Source organism: Indicator indicator, chromosome 25 (assembly GCF_027791375.1).
Source record: "Indicator indicator isolate 239-I01 chromosome 25, UM_Iind_1.1, whole genome shotgun sequence".
NCBI lineage: Eukaryota > Metazoa > Chordata > Aves > Piciformes > Indicatoridae > Indicator > Indicator indicator.
Window position 1 is genome coordinate 430,425 of NC_072034.1, and position 21,277 is coordinate 451,701.

The 21,277-nt window shown below is 44.4% G+C and overlaps 1 protein-coding gene across 7 annotated transcripts in view; it reads right to left on the bottom strand.

The window, feature by feature from the left end:
• Nucleotides 1-21,035, bottom strand: part of DCLK2 (doublecortin like kinase 2) — a 56,823-nt gene extending 35,788 nt beyond the window's left edge. For all 7 annotated transcript variants that reach the window (XM_054392443.1, XM_054392447.1, XM_054392446.1 and 4 more), the window contains exons 1-2: nucleotides 20,627-21,035; nucleotides 14,983-15,317 (exon numbers count right to left, since the gene is read on the bottom strand). In XM_054392443.1, the coding sequence (XP_054248418.1) occupies nucleotides 14,983-15,317; nucleotides 20,627-21,035 (744 nt within the window). The remainder of the gene's footprint in view (nucleotides 1-14,982; nucleotides 15,318-20,626) is intronic.
• Nucleotides 21,036-21,277: the final 242 nt, after the last annotated feature.

Here is a 21,277-nt window from a genome sequence, read left to right on the forward strand (position 1 = left end):
CCCTTTGTCAAATAAAGTTAGTGCTGTCACTCCACTGCCACATCCTGCAGTGTTTTGGAAGCTGTCAGCCTGACAGCTCAGGGACTGATGCATGTCCTACATTCCAAACTGGAAGGAAAGCAGTCCTGCAGGAACAGGTCAGCTCTCTGTTTGCTACTTCAGTTCCATCACAATCAGGGGCAGACTTAACTTTCCCAAGGAAGAGTTTCCTCTGGGCAGCCTCAGGAGCTCCAAAAGGAAGGTGAAAAGGGCATTCCCAGCCCTCTCCTACTGTGATTTTCACACAGAATTACTTACCTCAGAATTTCCCCTTGGTCTCTGCACTTAAATATAAAAAATCAACCAAAGGAGAAACAGTCTCTGTGTTTAACCAATGTTCGTATCTAATGACTAAGTCATCCATACCCTTCACGGCTGAAACCCAGAACCAAACAGGCTCGGGATTAGCTCAAGGCAGCTATTTGCCTGGGTATACTTAGTCATGTTTCCTGATGTGTCTGCAGTAAGCAGTGAGAGAACAGACAGATCAGGAAGCAGAAAACCAGAGAACAGTCAAACCAAGGAGTCCCTGACATGCTCTTTAAAAATACTGTAAGTGCCAGGATTCTTTTTTGAGTTAGCCAGCAGCTACTCCTCAGGCAGAAATGCCAAAGCATTGGAGGCAGCTACGCTAAGTGATGCGGAAGCAGGCAAAAAAGCAGGCAAGGCTGCATGGGGCTTTGAGCAGCCTGGTCTGGCAGGAGGCGTCCCTGCACACGGCAGGGTATTTGGAACTAGATGATCTTTAAGATCCCTTCCAACCCAAACCGTTCTGTGATTCTATGACAAAATAAGCTCTTTGAGATCCAGGCAAGTACAGAAGCCCATACTGTACTTAAGAACAGCAACAAACTCCATGTACTCCTGATAGGTAGTAAGCCTGTAAAAGCAGGTCAAGATTCCTGGTGGTATAGAGAAGTAGCATTTGACACTTGCAAAAATCTCTGTTCCTCACCAGCTGTGACAGCTCCACTACAGAACCCCTCTCAGAATCCCCAAATAAAAAAAAATTACACATCATCAAAAGAAGGGCAAGCAAACCACTGCCCTCTGATGCAATCCTTCAAAGAGCTTAAGCACAACTAAGGCTGGTACAGGGTAGGCTGGGGAGTCCTAAAGCTTGAGGACACACACTCCAGACATCTTTCCTACCGGCTGTAGCCATGAAGACAATGCAATACATCATAGCTACTCCCCCAGCAGCCAGCTTCCATAAGGTCATTAGCAGACTGGGACAAAAAGAAATCAAATCTGCTTTGTTCTTGAAAAATAATTGCAATTAGGTCAAATTCCTCTTAATTTCTGAGGCTTAAATGCACAATAATTTTGGCAGAAACTAAAATGGGAAATAGACTAACAGAGATCAGATCAAGGAGTTCACCTGGTTTTAGGTCTCACTTTAACCCTTTTTAACCCATGCAGTGGGTTAGTTGTAGGCTCGAAAGCAGCTCCTTTGCAGTCAGTGGAATTATTCACATTCAGCAGTGGCCTCAAGTTGCTCCAGGGAAGGTTTAGTTTGGTTATTAGAAGAAACTTCTTCCCTGTTCTCAAACACTGCACAGGCTGCTCAGAGAGGTGGTCACATCGCTACGCCTGGAGGTGTTTCAGAGAGGCAGAGACGTGGTGCTGAGGGACATGACTTAGCACCAGCCTTGGCAGAGTTAGAGAAGGGTTGGACTGGATGGTCTGAAAGGTCTTTTCCCACCAAAATGATCCTGTGATTCTACCATGATATGCACAACCACAGCCTTTGAAAGGTCTGAGGGCCTCCCCAGCTCTGTTAGGACACTGCAATAAACCCATCTAATAAATGTGATTTGTAAGTCAGAACTTCCACAAGACATTGATTTACCACGGGGGGTTTGCACCTGGCACACTTTTGTCTGTTCCTTGCCATTTATTAAAGTGAGGAAACAAGGATAGTAAAACTAAGTTTTTCACTTCTAAAGATGTGCAAATGTTGAGTTTGCCTGTGGTGGATAAAGGTGGATTGTTAACTTATTTAGCAAAACAGGAGAGAAAAAAATAAAAAGGAGGAAAAAAAGACTGTTGAAACAAAGACCATAATGAGACTAATTCTTGTAGGGCAGCTTCCTAAATGACTATTTAATCAATAGCTGTGTCACATTATTACAGCCATTGCCAGAAAATGAATCTCCTTTCACTGGCACTCCCTGATGAGCAGCAGCAGTGGAAAAATGAGGAAGACAAACCCTTCTGTCCCACAGGGAATCTAAAGAGTAAGAAAGAAAACAGAAAAGCAAAATCTTTGCCTGCTGCCTTGTAAACAGCAAAGGCTTGGCAGTGAGCCCAGGCAACGCCTAACACAGGATGACAAGGCAGGAGGACTGCACCGACAGACTGCTCAGGTCACCACGACTCACACAGCCAGGCAGCTAGCGGCAACAGATGACAGAAAGGAGCACTCCTCACCTCCTACTTGTGTTTCAGTTTGAAACACATTTTTTGCATAGATTTTGGGTTTTAACATCTTGATGTTTAATTCAGAGGATGAGCACATGTGGGAATGGGAGATGGCATTTGGGAGTGATCCCAACTGATCATCCTTGCAGCGATGGAAATGCCAGTCAGAAAAAGGAGCTGTAGAAATATGCACAAGTTAAAATGAGCTCCCACACCTATCTATTTGTTACAGCCTCTCCAGTACTCTAGGGCTTTCTGGCAAAGTCCATTCACCAGTTTTTTTTCCAAAGGGCAAAATGATCTCTTTTTGCAAGATGCTGTTTCAAGTAGTGCACTGATTATGTGCAGCTATTGAGCTGCAGGATAATTGCAGATGAAACGGGCTGCAAGTCTGATTCCACATGGTTCAAAAGGCCCACACTTGTCTATCCCTGGAACACAAAGCAGTCCAGAACAGCCCTTGCTGCACCACTAGCCACTACTTCAGCAAGGATCAGTCACTTCAGTATGTCAAACAGTGAAATTCAATGTCATGCATCTCAAGTTCAAGAATTACACAAAGAAACAGCCTTGCTAAACATGGAGTAAGTGGAAACTGGAAGCAACTAATTAACAAATGCAGCTTATATGGCCATAATCCAGTTTGTTTAAAGAGATAAAAACCCCACAACAGTATTTTCAGTCACAAAACAAGGATTGTATCTTTGCCCATAGATGCATTAATCACAGCAGCTCAAAGGTCAGCAGAACATTCTTTCCTCCAGCAGCACAACTGGGAAGCCTGGGAAGCAGGACCAAAAATAGCACCTGACTTCACAGAGCCAACCTTCCACCTCACCACAGAGCTGCTGGTCTAAAAATAACAGCTGCTTGTATTATGAAAGAACATCAGAAGAACAGGTCTGCACATAAAGACGGAGAGCTGGCTCACCCAATTCAGTAACACTGGATGGATTTAATGGCACCCTGCTCCACAACACAAATGCACTTGAAATATGCTGGGCTACTTAATATTCCGTAAAATTACCTCTCTTGTACTAGTCTAGAAATCAGTGCCCTTAGCTCATCATCTACTTGAAAAACATGGAATTCATATACTATAGGGAACTTTAATAAAATCCTGTGGTCAAATATTCAACATGCTTTCATGTCTCTGACTCCTTAGATCAGAAGAGTTGCTGTGACACGCAGCGATATCCAAATGCAGTCCAAGGTTTCCACTGCTCATGGGCAAACATTGTGCACTGGAGAGCTTCCAGAAGCAGCAGTTCCTTGAAATGAGAACTATTTTTCCACAGATACAAGAAATTCAAACCCTGTGGGCAGTGCAGACAGAATAAAAGACAGAATCTGGAAAGGTCCTTTGATGAAGGGTACAAATAATTTTTCATAACTCTTTAAGCTTTAAGTGGAAGCTTTACAGTTTTACACATGAGCAGGTTGCCTAGAGAGGTGGTGGATGCCTCATCCCTGGAAATAATTCGTGGTCAGAGAACCATCAAATTATTTTGGTTGGAAAAGACCTCCAAGATCATCCAGTTCAACCCTTCTCTAACTCTGCCAAGGCTGGTGCTAAGTCATGTCCCTCAGCACCACATCTCTGCCTCTTTGAAACACCTGCAGGGATGGGGATTCAAGCACCTTCCTGGGGAGCCTGTTCCAGGTCTGAGCACAGCAGTTGCAAACCAAACTTCATTTTGCAAGCATAGGCATTTCCTCAAGCCTATCAATGACTGTAAATCAGCAAACAGTCCCTGAGGAAGGATTTAAAGAACTGAGCAAACTGGAAAGGAAAGGAGCATTTTGCAGCTTCAGTGATATTTAGAAATGGAATTAAAGGTGATTCATTTCAACCCAGGTTCCATGAAAAACATTAGTACCTGCAAACCACAAAGGTCAAGCTGGATGGGGCAATTTGATCTAGTTAAAGATGTCCTTGCTCACTGCAGGGCAGGGGCTGGTCTAGATGACCCTTAGAGGTCCCTGCTAACCCACACTGTTTTATGGCTTGCACCATCCATGTGGTAGCTGCTACAGTCAGGTTTCTGTTCCAATTCTATTACAAAAATAAAAATCCATCAAATTAAGTAACTCCACGATTCCAACTACCAGTCAAAGCACATGACTGGGGGCAATTTCATGTTGTTATGCAGAGGCATAAAAATCTATTTCTGGAAGTACAGAAACAAAATGAAGCTTATCCACACTCTCTATTCACCACTTCAACTAAACCCATCTCACAGCTGAAATTACAGAAATTCCACATACAAAGTGCCAGCCTGTGCCCAGGTGGCCAGGAAGGCCACCACAGCATCCTGGCCTCTCTCTGGAACAGTTATCAGGTTATTGGTGTCCTTATTTCTACGTTCAAGGTCTAAGGCTTTTGCAGATATTCCCCAGTGCCTGAAGAGCTTCCTAAGCAGCTTCTGGGAACATATGTTGTTTTTACTAGCTCTGAGTAGAGTTTCACTGTGCATGCCAAGCAGACCTCCATGGGGCCCTGTCAGTGATCAAGTGATTTAGTGTTCAAAATTAGAACACTCACTGCCCAGCTACTTTGGGCTGATTCACTGCGAGAGTCCTCATTCGTCTCTGCACATCCCAGTGCACAGACTTGATCTGACTTCCCCTGACGTTCTCTGCTGGTACCTTAGGAAGGATCCAGTGCATTGCCATGGGTTGGCAGTGCCTGTCTCCCTTCACTCACAGAATCGTTGAGATTGCAAAAGACCTAAGATCATCAAGTCCAACCTTCTACCCACCTCCGTAACACTTGCAAAGCCTTCCCTAGACAAAAAGCTCTCGTGGAAGTTGCTTACAGTAAAAAGCCCAGAGATGTGATCTGTGCTAACACAAACCATATATTGCCATTAACAAGTCTTGCAAGTGGAAAGTCTGAGGGCTAACAGGAACATGGCTCATTTATCCCTAACATACAGGTAGAATCACAGAATGCTTTGGGTTGGAAGGGGCCTTTAAGATCATCCAGTTCCAACTACCCTACCATAGGCAGGGACACCTCCAACAAGCCCTTGTCATAAGTCCCTCCTCAGCTCTCCTGTAAACCTCTTCAGGTACTGGAAGACTGCTCTCCCCAGAACCTTCTCTTCTCCAGGCTGAACAGCCTCAGCTCTCTCAGCCTGTCCCCACAGGAGAGCTGCTCCAGCCCTCTGATCATCCTCATGTCCTCCGCTGGATCTGCTCCAACAGTTCCCTGTCCTTCTTGTGCTGGGGATCACACAACTGGGTGCAGTACTCCAGGAGGGGTCTCATAAGCTAAAAGGTTTTCTAATGCTAAAAGGGTTTCTAGAAAGCTCCTACTGGATCAGTGGAATATAGATATAGATATATTTTTTCTTTTTCAGAGCCTTCCCAGAAACATTTGTAGTGGAGATGCAGATTGCCCAGAAGGGAATATAAAATAAGCTATTAACCTCACCATTCCTAATTAGCTTAGAAACCATCTGGTTGTTTTTTGGTTTTTGGTTGTTGTTTGTTTTTTCTGTGAACACCATGTTGAAACTGCTGCTTGGAATATGGTATGGAAAAGTGAACTGCAACTCCAGGAATCCGTGCCTCACACTGCATCTGCTCAGTGTTCCAGAGATGTTTCCCTAACAGGATTTTTCTTTTGTGGAAAGGGGACTGCAGCAATAGTAATTTTTTGGTTATAAAACTCTTTACTTATTAGTCTAAAAATGAGCCCTTTGAAATTGTTACACAAATATTCACATTGAGTACATAGCAGTTACAAAATGGTGCCTTTACAGGAATCAGAACTATTAATGAAGGCAGAGGAACTCGGGCATCCTGAACTGTTTACATACAAGATTTAAACACAGCGTTCTGCAATACTGCAGTGAAGTCCAAAGCTGATTCTTGTGATTCCTTCGTTGCATTTAAGATCAAACAAAACATGACAGCTTAGAGCCTGCAACTGGACTTGTGCTGATTTTTCTCAACCCACTATGGATATTCCTGAAAGCCACAGAATCATAGACTGCAGTGGAAGGGACCTTTAAAGGTCATCCTGTCCAAACCCCTGCAGCAAGCAGGAATATGTCCAATTAGATCAGGTTGCTCAGAGTCCCATCAAGCCTGATCTTATGTCCCCGGGGATGGGGCCTCAACCACCTCTCTGGCAACCTGTGCCAGCTTTCAACCACCCTCATAGTAAAGAACTTCTTCCTACTGTCCAACCTAAATCTCCCCTCCTCTAGTCCCTCGTCCTAGTGCTATACACCCTTCTACACAGTCCCTCCCCAGCCTTCTTGGAGGTCCCCTTCCAATGCTGAAATGCTGCTATAAGGTCTCCCTGGAGCCTTCTCTTCTCCAGGCTGAACAGGGCAAGACTCAAATGTTTCTGGGGTCTGTGTGCAAACTTAATTTTGGATTGACAGTACTTAATTTAACAGGAAGCCTGCTAAGGGAAACTGTGTAGGCAGAGGTTGCACTTCTGCTGTGAATGCTTGAAGTGGCTTTTGTTTTGGTTTGGTTTGGTTTGAGCCAACTCTTATGGAGAAAGCTTGCTAAGAGACTGTTGCCTGAACAGGAATGGAGAAAATGCAACCTTGAAACCCCTTCCTATGTCGTTGATAAATAGCTTTATATTGTAAGATGGAACAGGCTTTGTTTGCATGTTTAAATGTGATGATGCAAGAACTCTTTGCTGGACTAACACAGGGTAATTCAATTATAAGGGGAAAAAATGTCCAAGATCCTGAGGATCTTGGAGTAATGAGGAACCTGTGACACAAATTCTAATCTGGCCTATGACGGCTGCAGAATGAATTCAAAAGATTTTTTTACCAGACTAATTATCTGTTAATGGCCAGGCTCAGCGGGACACAACAAATTCCCAAGGTTTAGCTTCCAAGCCATGTGATTCCATCTCCAGCATGGCAGATGGCAGACAATGGCTGCATACCACTCTTTTATCCCAGGAGCTGTGGCACAGCCCAGCCTGTAAGCCAGCACTGCAAGGACTGCATGCACACAACAAAGCCACAGCCTGAGCGCTGGGGGCACCGCTCTGAGCCTTCCCACACTGCGCAGCAGCTCACTGGCAGCAAGTGCTGGCAGCTCTTGGTGTGCACAGACCCCAGTGGAAAACCCAGGGGACTGACACACTGTAGAACCAGAGAGACTCCAACGAGTGGGATGGCACTGAACAGGACACAGAGGCTCGCTGGGAGCTCCAACATCAGCAATTTCCCTGTTTCCAGTTGCCACACTCTCATTTGAAGAGCTGACTCGGCACCAGGGGCTGGTTTTGTGCTCAATTCTAGAAATCCTCTGTTATTTTAACATCCCACATCACCAACCTGTCAGTTTGGTGGCACAGGGGTATCACTAATTACATATCTACACCTTACTGAACGATACATTGACCCTCAGCAGAGCCCCTTCTCAGTAATGTTACAGTACATTCCCAAAGTTAGAACTACACATCCCCGTGGAGAGGCAGAGATACGTTCTCTGTTCTATCTGTAACTGTAATGTGGACTTTTGATGTTCCCACTCCCAGCCCACAAGAGATTCTAAAGACCTTTGTTGCAGAGAGCCAAGTTTCCCAGTGCTAGACTGTGGCTGTTTCACACGGCATGACCTTGATTTCTTTTCTTTCTGCTTAAGCACCAAAGCTGAAGAGCTTCCTCAGCCTGACTGCTCACTGCCAGTTTAACACTCTGGGATGACTCACTGGATGTTCATGGCTGTTTCTTTTTCAGTACTTGTTCTGCAGCACATCGAGCATCACGATTTTGTTACAAGATCCTTACAGGTTTGCCTTTTCTTTTTTATTTCTTCATAGTTTTAATTGGACTGTGGTAGGATGATCCTTTGACAACTGTAATCAAAACTGTCAATGCTTTCTAGGGGAAATCTCCAACCACACATTAGCTGCCTGTGGCAGAAAGCGTTGCAGAAAGTATTCCATGACGAGATTTGTAGCTGCAAAGATCTCTGTATTTCCATATCTAGGGTGTTTTCCAGATCCCTGCACCCATGACAGGGCACAGGTAATTTCAGGTTAGTTTCCATAAATAACTACAGATGGGAATAGTTCTGTGGCCACAAACAGAGCCCCAGATTCTCTCTTCTGCTCAAGTATGATTATTTCCTTCTTCCTTCTAGCAATAAATAATTCCAGCTCCCAGTTCTGAGCATATTGATTGTAGTCTGAATAAAAATAACACATAGCAGTGTCCATGGATGAATTCATTTCCTGACATACAGACTTCCTCAAGATTAGGGCCACTTGCACTTTCTTGTTTTCCTTAGACTTGCAGCATCTGTATCCCACACTGAGTAGACAACATCTCTCCCCAGTTGTTCTCTGAAACAATTCCAACCTCTAATATAATCCCAATTCACCTTAAATCACATTTTATATCACATATTAGAAGAGGTTTGTTAGCATTGGGCTAAAACTTATTTGCAAGGGACCTTAAAAGTCATCTAGTCCCAACCCTCCTGCCACAGCAGGGACACCTTCCACCAGCCTACATTGCTCAAGGCTCCATCCACCCTGGCCTTGAACAGCTCCTTGTTGTAGGGATTCCCTGGGGGGTGCAGGTGTGTAAACAGGCACATTTCAATGTTATTTTATCTCTAGCTCTGCAGCTCTCCCACAGCTGCCAATAGCTTTCATTTACTGAAAACACTCAAAACCAAACACACCCCAAAGTTTTCAGAAATCCCTGAGACTGGCAGCCCTCATCTAACCACTCCAACAAAAATCAGCCCTCCATTCACCACAGACATGGTGTAGCAGTGGCTCTGGTAGAGGCAGACAATGGTGGGACTTGATGATCTTAGAGGTCTTTTCCAGCCATGGTGATTCTGTGATGAAGGTTAATTTTGCAGTGACTATTTACTGCTCAATTCCATTAGATCTGATTAACTTCAAGCCTATTAATTTCCTTTCCTGTACACAGAGTCACAGAAATCATTTCCTTCTCTCTGTTGCTACTTTTTTTTAATTCATTCCCTATGAACATGACTATGAGAACTGTTCCAAGGCTTGAAGCTAGGAGAGGAAATACTCCTTGCCCATAAATGCTAAACTTCTGTGGGATCTGCAATGCAGAGACTCACTCCCTTTGCAGCAGCTGCTGGCACTCCTCTGTAGCAATATATAATCCTTTTTAAGAGTTGTGAGGAATGCAAGGACTTAAGGATTCCTCCTCCCCCCCACACACAGGTGAAGGTTAATACATTTCAGCTTAAAGTGGTTTAAATTGCAGCAGAACTAGAACAGCAAAAATGCTGGAGCTTTCTATGTTCTCTGCAAAATTTGCTGTAGCAAAAATTCAAACCTGTGCCCTTCCCAATACATTTGTGAAAGTGTCTGTGCCAGGTTAGAGCCTGAGACACGAGATGAAGACCTCTTTTGGGTTCAGTAGCTTTCAATTAGCTTCCCTGATAACATGGAAATGAGTTTCTGTTACAGTTGTTTCTCATCCTGCCATGAGATATCAGCCAGTGATGTAAGAATGCATTCAGCAAGAGCTGAGTGACAGACATCTGTATGAGAACTCCTCAAACAACACAGGCAGCGTCTCTTGGACTCCTCCTGCTCATCCTTTGTTTTGCTATCTGCCCTTTATGAGGGATCTGTTAACAGCTCCAGCTGGTCTCCACTACAAAGCAAATACAAATTTCAGTTTACAGAAGCTATCATCTTTACTCAGACTTTTCAGATCTGTCATTGGAGTCTGAGGAATGCTTCCAAGTGCACTATCTGTTTGCCTCAGTTACCCATTTGCATTTAATGAGCACCTTATGAAAAACTTCATTAACAGAAAATTAGGGAGCTTTTCTTGTTTCAGAGATAGCCAAAATACCTATGGCCCATCAAAAAAGACCTTAAAAAAATTGTTATTTATGGTATGTTTCTCACTGTTTGGGGAATGAAGTACAGACAAGGTAGCTCCCACACCTTTTCAGTCCTGTTAGGGATATTAATCCATCGAAGTTAAAAAGTTACTATATTCCTGGAGTGAAGATTTCATTTTCTTCAGAGTTCTGTATGGCTTCTTGTAAGTTTCTCACAGGAAACTCCCCACACGCACCCTCCCCCCTCAACCATTATATTCTTTTGAACAATTAATGCAGATAATTTACCATTAAGTTGCTACCCTACACTCTGCAGCTTCCCAAGACTGAAGCTTGTTTGGCTTGCATTCTCCATTCCCTCGTAAGATAACTAAGGGTTAACTTCCCCACTGGAGAAGGGTCAGTCTGACTGTCCTTAATTCACAGTAGGATAGTGACAGATTCCAGCAAAGCACAGAACGCACAAAGGCAGCCAGCTAAGGAAAGCACATTGGCCAAGCAAATAGATCAGATAAACAGCATCAGCAGCACAAAGGCTGCACTAGCATAAGCCTACACTGGGAAGTTAAAGCCTGGTTACTTTTACAGGAGTATTTTTTCCTCACAAGAACCATCACAAAAGTCTTGCAAGGTGAAAAAAAAATGGTGGCTCAACAGCTTAAAAGTGAGAAGTCAGCCTTGCATCAATAGACTGAAAAAGATATCTGTACTTGAGGCTCCAGAGCACTAATATATATGAAGTTAGAGCATCTGGATTGAAGCTAAAAGGAAACATTTGTAAATGCTGTAGAATCTGACAATTAAAGGCCAGACAATCATCTGACTTCATACACAATAATCAAGGAGGATCTAGTGTGAGGTGCCTCTGCCCATGGCAGGGGGTTGGAACTAGATGATGCTTGAGGTCCCTTCCAACCCTGACAATTCTGCAGTGTGGTTATTATCCTCTGTGTAACTATTATCACCAATATGTTACTACAATCAAGATTAATCAAATCAGGAGAGTAAATCAAAGCTATTTTGAGGGCATCCTTTCTGTCATACTGCTTAAAATTAGAAAGATGTCCTCACAGGTCATTAGCCTCCTGATCACTTCTTAATACACATGGCTAAATAGTTACCTTGGAACACAAAGCCTGCCCCATAAGTTAAGGGAACACCATGCTGCCTAATAAAAGGATACAAATCTTAGAGATGAATGTTTTAAACCCCTCATTTTCAGTATCAATTCCTTAGTAAACAGAAAATATGACCTAAACCTATTCCCTCACAACACCTGCAAAATAGGTCTTTCCTCAATGATAAAAACACAAAGGAGCAGGGAAAAGACAGAAACCAAACCCTGAGAAACACAAGAGCTACATTTATAGGAGCACAGACATTTACAAAATGCCTTCTTTCTTTCTTTCTTTTATTTTTTTTAATGGTTACTTTCAAGCTGTGCCAACACTTCAACCAACATAAAAGCTCTGCCTCCCTGGCAGATTTAGAAGAATAAGCAATTACTACATTAGAGAAAATCAGCTCAGAGATTTCCACCAATTGGCAATTGGCAGCACTGCAACTTTTTATTTGCCAAACTCCACAAAGCCCTTGGGCACCAACCTCTAAGTACATGAGCAATGAACAATGAGAGAAAAAGCCACCCTCTTGCCTCATGTTGGGATCAGCCCTTCACTGGGGGGGTGGGGGGGGAAGCAACAAACCAAGAAAAACCTCAGAAGTCTCTGTGCTCCTAGATAAGTAGAGGGATTCGAGGTGCTGGCTGATGAGAAGCTCAACTTGAACCTGCAATGGTAGCCTGCAGCCCAGAAACCAACCATGCTGTTGAGGACAGCATCCTCAACAACATGGGCAGCAAGGGGAGGGAGGGGATTTTGCACCTCTGCTCTGCTCAGACCCCACCTGGTATCCTGTGTTCAGCTCTGGATTCCTCAGCACAAGAAGGATGGGTCCAGGGGAGGCCACCAAGATGAAGAGCTGAAGGCTGGAGCACCTCTGCTATGAAGACAGGCTTGAGAGAGTTGGGGTTGCTCAGCCTGGAGAAGAGAAGACTCTGAGGGGACCTTAGAGAGGCTACAGGAGAGCTGGAGAGGGACTTTTGACAAAGTCATGTAGTGACAGGACGAGGGGTAATGGCTTCAGTCTGAAAGAAGCTGGACTTAAATGAGACATTAGGAGGAAATTCTTCCTCATGAGGGTGGTGAGGCACTGGCACAGGTTGCCCAGAGAAACTGTGGAGGCTCCAAGTCTGAAAGTGTTCAAAGCCAGGTTGGATGGGGTCTTGAGCAAGCCGGGCTAGTAGGAGGTGTCCCTGCCCATGGCAAAGGGGGCTGGAACTAGATAATTTTAAGGTCCCTTCCAACCCAAACCACTCTATGATTCTGAGGAAGCTTTCATTATCAGGGCTTTTAAAATCATAGTCTTGTATCTGGGGCACTATATCCCATGACCACCTCAATCACAATTGTACTGTGGTTATGCAAGCAAAGACTCCCTCCAAAAGCCTATGGGAAAGCCTTTACCATAGAAGAGCAGGAGGAGCTACTGCAGCAATTAGAAATCTTTTGCTTATTCCAGGGCATTGCTAAAGACCATCCTCACTGTGAACTGAAGACAGCCATCACCTACCATGGATAACAATAATGTGCAGGCAATATATGTGAGATACAATGTTAATTAATTGTATTGATCCCTCATGCACTACTGCATCTTCTACATCAATGCAGACCACTGGGTTTCTGCTGTGTTAATGCAACAGATCAGGAAGGGAAACTGCAAAGACTGGGATTCTCAGTTGAGATTTACCTCTTCAATCTACTTGAGAAGATTAAAATCATCTTATCAAGACAGTAACAGAAGACTTCATGGGCAAAAGAGACTAATGACTATGTAATAAATATCCTCAAAGCTATTTTTGTGTTAATTAAACAGGGCTATATCACATTTTGGATGTGATTCTCTCTTACCAAACCTCATTAAAAATCAAACCAATTAGAAGAACTAAAGAGCACATTACAGTGCCACCCCATACTGAAAATCAAGGATCTCACTGATGCATTTGCCCTACTACAATTAATATGAAGGAATAGAAACAGTTCTTGTATTTGATTACAAAAACGTGCCACAGCACATAACCAGAGAGAAGGACCTCATCCTGAGATCATCTAAGTGCACTTGTTCTACTGAACATGTGCTAGCAACGTTCCACTCAAAAAGGTGCTCTTTAAGCAGTTTAGAACAAGCTTGATGAGCAAAAGTCTCACTTTCGTTCAAACATAACTGGAACTTTTACGAGGAGTCTGTCTGAACATATAGGTATGTAGGACTGCAAAGACAGCTGTGGAATCCCAGAATCATTCCAACTGGCAAAGACCTCCAAGATTATCAAGTCCAACCATTATCTAACTCCACCAAGGCTAAACCTTGACCCTCAGCACCAAATACCCCCAGGGACGGGGACTCAACCACCTCCCTGGGCAGCCTGTTCCACTCTTTAAGAACCCTTTCCGTCAAGAAGTGTCTTCTAACGTCCAACCTAAACCTCCCCTGGTGCAACTTAAGGCGATTTCTTCTCATTCTATCACTTGTTTCGAGAGAGAACAGACCTATCCCCACCTGGCTATAACCTCCTTTCAGGGAGGAGTTGCAGAGAGCAATGAGGTCTCCCCTCAGCCTCCAGAATGAACAACCCCAGTTCCCTCAGCCACTCCTCCTCCTCCCAGGACCTATTTACCAGACCCTTCATCCAGCTTCCTTGCCATTCTCTGGACCTGCTCCAGCAGCTCAATAACTTTCTTGCAGCAAGGGCCCCCAGTGTGAACCCAATACTCAATGAATGAGCAAGGATCCTAATATTTAGTCAACAACACAACAGTCCAGACACCTGATACTGAATGTGATCTGCTCTGCAGCCTGTGCTGCTCTCTAGTACTACGTTCACAAGGCAGTCCAAGTGCCACATCATGTCAAATAAAACTATCAAGTATCAGAGTCCTGTTGCCTGAAGGGCTGAGTCATTAACCTGAGTGATCAACAGCTAATGTATTCCTGATGCTTTAACCTGCTGCAGCAGAACATTCTGTGGGTCCCTCCTCTGTATTTCTGACAATAAAAGACCTACTGCATCACTAGTCCTGGCAGCATGTTTTTGCAGTGGTAAAATTAAAGGCAAAACCAAGTGGCAAAGATAGGATTGTGCCTCCCAGAATTATTCAAGTAAGATTCTTGACCTGAGAGCCTGTCAGTTACCACCTCCAGAAAACATTTCAGTCCTTTTACTACTTAAATAGCAAACCTATGGCAATGCAGTGGAAAGAGACAGCACTATCTTTTAACATCCCTCACACTAGGGAGCAGTCTGAAAGCAGGACTCTGCTTCTGAAAGCACAGGTGTATTGTAATAAGTTTGCTTGCAAATGTTTCACATAAACTTAATCAATCTTAGCAACAGTTAGCATACAACAAAGATAGCTATGTTTTTGAAGTTAGAATGAAAACTGGTTAACCTCTTTGTCATTATACAAGAATGTAATTGTTTGTAGGTATAATGATGATTTGAGGAGCTGCCATTAAACTGTATTTACTCAGAAGTAGGTTAAAGCATACACAGTACAAGAACTCCAGTTATAGGGAAAAAGCAGCTTAGATGAACTGGGCACAGCAAATTCAGTCTCCTACCTGCTTGCCATCCAGCGTACAGAGTCTCTTGACTACACCCGAGTCTAACTTAATGGCTTCTGTGATGTCAGTCAGGACCTGCTCGAAGGAGTGCGCAGTCTTCTTGTTCAGCAGGATCCTCACAGCTTTGCGTGGCTTGACTCCACTCCTGATAACAGTCACCAGTTTGGGTTTAATGAAATCTTTACTCTCCTTCACCTCGCTCTTTGTGGACGTCAGAGAGGGCAAGGATCGACTGGTGCCGGTCCTGATGTTCACACACCAGTTGGGATTGACGTTCTTGGTGTAGTCAACTTTGCGGTAGGGCTCATTGGAAGCACAGACATAACTTTCACCTGCAGAGAGGATGACGTTGGCAGAAGTTAACAGGGGTTTGCAGCTATTTTTTGTACATTAAGAAAAAAAAAAAAGACGACCATTTTTTTCAGCAGGTGTGTCCTTGCCATGCACGACACATTCATTTACTAGGAGTTATTCACTTCAACAATTTTTAGACCAGCAAACACCTACTGAGGCCACAAGCGAGGCTTTGACACCACAGGAACATGAACAGATATCCACACTTCTGCAGTTCAATTTCTTTTCTAATTCTAAGCCTGCACTGCTGGTATCTCCTGAAGTCATGAAAGGGAGGTCAGGTAACAAAGTGTTCTGACAGGCTAGTGATAGACACCTTTACATCAAATCCCTTAAAATGGCACCAGACCTAAGGAATTTCTTCCTTTCCTCCATTCCTTGCCATAAGACTGAAGATTAGTTGGCCTTTTTTTCAGAAGGGAACAGTTTTCAAACTGCTCTTTGTTGTTTGCCACAACTCTTTCAATGCCTGACAGCACTATTCAGGATGCAGACCATGGCAAAGGACATCTTTAACTCTGGGTTATTTCTCTAACCCACATCCTCAGTCTCAAAAAATGACATCCCAAGTTTTTCTCCAAGAGGCAGAAGGATGAAAGGGCCTGGAGCTTTCTGGTCTAGCAGGTGGTGTCCCTGCCCATGACAGGGGGTTCGAATCTTTGAGGTCCCTTCCAATCCAAAGCATTCAATGATTCAGAGAGAGAGAGAAGTCAGTCACTAATATTACATTGAGATTTGTGGGTAAAGAAGTAAACTACAGGCTAATGGAGCAGAAGGATCTAGTAAGCAATACTTTTTTTCTTTTTAATTCAGAAAAAAATGCAAAGACCACAGACACAGGATACAGCTGGGACTCTGAACCCTGCCAAACTATTCTGCAGCAGAAAGCTTAACTAGGCTGCAGAGCAGTTTTGGCAGAAGTACGAAGGCTCCTTATAAACTGGCATCCTAATTTCACCAGAGCATATGTGCCTTCCATCCAGTGCTTCACGGCAGCACCCAGAGCAGTCCAAACATGTCAATCCTTCCCCAAAGACACCCTGCTAACACCCAAAATTCCTCAAATGAGGCATAGGCTCACTTAAAAGGAGGAACATCTGCTGATATTTTGAGTCATGATATAACCAACAAAGGAAGTAAGTTTCCTTCTGATTCTCTGTGTTATATTAAGAGAAAGACAAAAGACTTGAAACACTGCCTACAAAGAAGGAAACATTATCTGCTCTACATAATTTACCTGTACTGCATTCAACTCCAGATGCACTGTCCATGAAGCAAGACCTCTCTGTGCTGTGTGTATCCAGTTTAAGGGAACTGTAGAAGGATTCAGGTTTCAGAGAGCTAACAGCCTAAGTATCATACTTACCATTCCATGAACTCTCCAAAACTTAGCCATGCAGCTCTAGATACTAGAGCAAAGAGAGTGTGTCTTGTACTTTTGCATCCCCAACCTACAGCACTTGCAACACTGTGTAGTTCTGAGGAAAGACCTGCCTGACATCTTGGGGTTCTTCACAGCACAAGTTTGGTGAGGTGAAGCTCACAGCTTGGGATATAACAGCCTAGAAACATTCAGACTCTTTGTCCTTAAAAATAGAGGCTGGTAAAAAAAGACTTGCAAATACTCATTTTCCTTAGCATTAGGGTACAAACCAGTTGTGGATACACCATGGTGTGGGTAATGTAAGGAAGAAATTAATTGTGCACTACACCCAAAAATCCTGAGTCAGGATACTTGCAACAAGAGCCTTTAAATGAGGTTTTCTGACCTGCTTGTGCAGAGTGCGAAAGATAAGTAGCACTAACTGACAAGCACTAATTACTATCTCCTGAGTCACATAAACCATCATGGTTTTAAATGACACTCTGAAGGATGCAGCTGGCACATGTAGGAAGAAAACTGTTAGTCTCCATATCTCAGTGTGTGTACCCTTGTGAAACACACAGGGCAGGGATAGGTGCATCTCACCTACTCACTTCACATTCCTCAGCTTCTTTTGGTGGAACTCACTAGTTTCAAGGGTGCCAAAAGTTGCTTATTCAGCATAGTGCAAGAGTCAGTACAGCTAGTAACCTTCTAAGTTCAGGAATCACAGGAAAGGACCCTTTCTTGTGTTCCAGAACACAAAGCCAAGCAGATTTCCAGAGCAGTATATTTACAGCATGAATAAAAGGACTGATCTAAAAATAAAACATCCCCTTTTGTGAAAGATTATGTTATTTAGATCTCCTTTTTCTTCCTTCCTTTCACAGAACTTCCTTCCTCATCAGTTTCTTAAATTTCCTTCACTTTCACATCACCTCCAGTAACCCTGTGTAAGTCACCCTCTCTCCTCACCTGCAGCAATTAAGTTCCCCATGCACTTTTAAAAAGTTGGGATAACAACCAGGATTTTTCCAGATGACTAATTGTTCCTAGCTCTCTATTGACTTCAATCAGAAGGTTCAAATGACAGCTTCCTACAAACTTTCACAGAATGAAAGAACAGCTGAGGTTGGAAAGGACCCCTGGAGATCATCCAGTCCAATCTCCTGCTCAGGCAGGACAGGATCAAAGCTTTCAAAAGACAGTTAAGGCCACCTGGTGCCACACCCCCCTGAGACCCCTGAGGCCTCCTTCACATGTCAGTAAATAACTCTACTTTGATTTTATTTTTCTTGCTGAACATTGAAAAGCAGTACAACAAAACATCACTCAAAACTACTTCTGGTGCTACTGAAGTTCAAGCTTTAGGATATCACCAATGGTCAAGTATTTATTCTAGAGCAAAAATTCAAGCTTGCTGTGCTTGAACTGTAAAAGATAAAGACAATAACAACAAATCAGATCCTCTTTCAGCACCTCAAGGACAAAACAGCTGGCAAAGAGCTCAGATAATTTCAAGGAATGACAGATTCACTACATGATAGCAGCTTACTTCCTGCCCTCTGTATGGTGGTTAGACTTATACTGACAAAGTTTCTGGCATGCTAATTGGAAAACATGCTAATCCAACTGTGATGCTACAGGATTTTGTTAAGATTCCTAAGAGTTGTATTGGTCACGGATAGATGACTAAGTAATTTGGACCCTTTTTTCCCCTTCTTTTATTTTACTGAGAAAGTACAGAACTGGCATTTCAGTTGTGACATTTGCTTTGCTTTATTCTCCCAGTGAGGAGCAATGACAAAGGTCACTCACTCAATGCCTCTTTGAAGAAGGAAGCTTTTTCTTTCAGTTATGAACTTTCAATAGAGTTGTGAGAGTGCACACTGCATTTGTACAGCTGGCAAGCAAGTCATTTGTCCTTGCTTTCTGTTAAGCCATAAAAACCTACAATCATTCCTTCCACAATATTTCAAAACTCACTGTAAGTTACCATTAGTTTATCCAATGTTTGCTTCATTTCCTTTCTCTACCATCCCCACTACAGCATCTCAATGTTTTTTTAAGTTCTCTCTCAGTTAACCAGCAAATCATGGAAACATTTTTTGGCTGACAGTTGACACTTCAAGTGTACAGTCATTTCACATGTCCTCTGTTTTGACTGTGGAGCAGTATTATGGTAGACCATGTGATAGGGAAAGTCCTCAGGCACTGTGTTACTATTATAAAAAGCATGTTCATGCACATCTTTTTATTACTGAGACCCCCTTAATGCAGCAAATGCTGTGGTCTCTCTCTTCCTCCTTCAGGTTCTGGAGTGGCTGATCCTAAATTCCCAGTGCCTTTAATGATGGATTATATAAAACTCTTCAGGTTCCCTCTCTCATCAAATTCTTCAGAAGAGATGATTCAGCATTGCTTTGAAAAGAGAAGCTTCCAAATCAAAGCCTAAAAAGGAGGAGGAATTACAAGACCTACAAATCCTACTTCTTCATTAAAGCAACCCAACTACACTTGGCATACAGTCACTGGGTGGAAGCATGCAGTAGCAGATCAGGTACCTGAGGAGAAACATCAAGTGTAAACTGATCATGAACCTCCCTGTGTGCACAACATAATCAATACATCTGAAGGGCTGATTCATGTAATGCTGTTTAAACTCTGTTTCAAGACATCATGGGAGAACATGGGGGAATTCATCTCCTGGTGCTGGTAGTTCCCTACAAATAACTGGCATGTTTTCATTCAGAAAAAAGTACTTCTGGCCCTATTTTGAGATATAGTCAAGCACTGCTCTGCTCAGATTTGCAAGGCCTATGTAACCTTAGCAGCTAAGTCCTATTATCAAAAGCTACTTAGGGACAATTCTGAAATGCACTGGATTCTATAAAATGCCTTCGGAAGTCAGACAAGGTAGGTAATTCCCTCTATGAATACGGTCACAGCTGAAAACATGGCTTTACACCACTTTGCCATAATAATTGGTATGGTATAAAGCTCCCTTTTCACAGCACAGGGGCTTCCTCTGAAAGTTTAAGCCACCATCAATGACAGGGTAACAACTGTTAGAGAACTAAATCACAGCATTTCCCTCTTTTACAAATGGTGATGGCTGAAAGGTAGCCAAGAACTTGTAGATGAAAAGAGTATCTGCTATTCAACCACTACTAGAGTCGGCCCCACACATGCAGACAGCTGCTGTCCAGCTGATGGGAGAAATAGACAGCCCACGGTGGTAAAGGGAGAACTACGGCATCTCACAGCAGCAGGCAACCCTGACCCACATGCCCGCAGGGCTCCACGGGTGATGATTTTCAGCAAGGCAACCCCTTAGCATTGATGATGGAATCACAGAATAGAATCAGAGAATTGTTTTGTTTGGAAAAGACCTTCAAGTCCAACCACTCTCTAACTCTACAAGGCTGGTGCCAAACCATGTCCCTCAGCACCATATCTCTGCCTCTTTGAAACACTTCCAGGGATTGGGATTCAGCCACCTCCCTGGGCAGCCTGTGCCAGTCTTGGAGAACCCTTTCAGGGAAGAAGTTTCTAATATCCAACCTAAACCTCCCCTGGTGCAACTTGAGGCCACTTCCTCCCATCCTATCACCTGTTATTAGGGAGAAAGAGACCAAACCTCACTTGGCTCCAACCTCCTTTCAGGGAGCTGTAGAGAGCAATGAGATCTCACTCTCAGGTCCTTTTCTCCTGGCTAAACAACCCCAGCTCCCTCAGCCGCTCCTCACCAGACCTGTTCTCCAGACCCTTCACCACGTTCGTTGCGGTTCTAGCAGGGAGAGGAGAGCCCCCCGCAGGGCCAGCCCGTAACCCACCGCCTGCCTGATGCCAGCTCCTGCCCGACCTCAACATGCCAGGGCAGAACCCGCCCTGCTTGCCCCTAACTCGCCAGAGACTCTTTACCTTCCAGCACCTCATCCAGGCTGGTGAGCTTCTTGCTGCCATCGATGGTGTAAATTGTGCGGACACCCTGGGGCAAGTTCACGTTGTCCGACAGGGACCGGGTGAGCTCAACCAGGAGCGCATCGAAGGAGCGGAAGCGGTCGGTGGAGATGGCATATACCAAGCCCTTGAAGTACCTGTCCCCGTTGCGGTAGAAGCGTGCTTTCCGGGCTTTCTTCTCCGAGCTGAGCGCCTGCAGAGTCCGCGTCCGGTAGAGGCTGCAGTGGGCGCTGTGCGCAGGGCTGGGGATCAGTCCGTTACCCCGCGGCCCAGCGCCGCCGCCGCCACCGCCGCGGCGCGGCCCGGCGCGCTGCTGCCGCTTGTCCCGCTCCTCGAAGTGCTCCAGCTCGATGCTCCGGCTGCTCGCCATGGGCAGCTGCCTGCGCGCCGTCCCACCTCGGCTGGGACCCAGGCCTGCTGCGGGCTGCCGGGCCTCGCCCAGACGCTTGCAAGGGCTCCGGCCGTCTAATTCAGCATCGCGCCCAGCCTCGCTCGCCGGGAGAGCCGCGGGTGACCTGCCCCGCAATCGCGGCTCCAGCCGCCGCTAGCTCCGCCGTTAGCCGCTGCTCCGCCCGCAAGCGCGCACAAAAGCATCCCTCATGCCTCAACTCC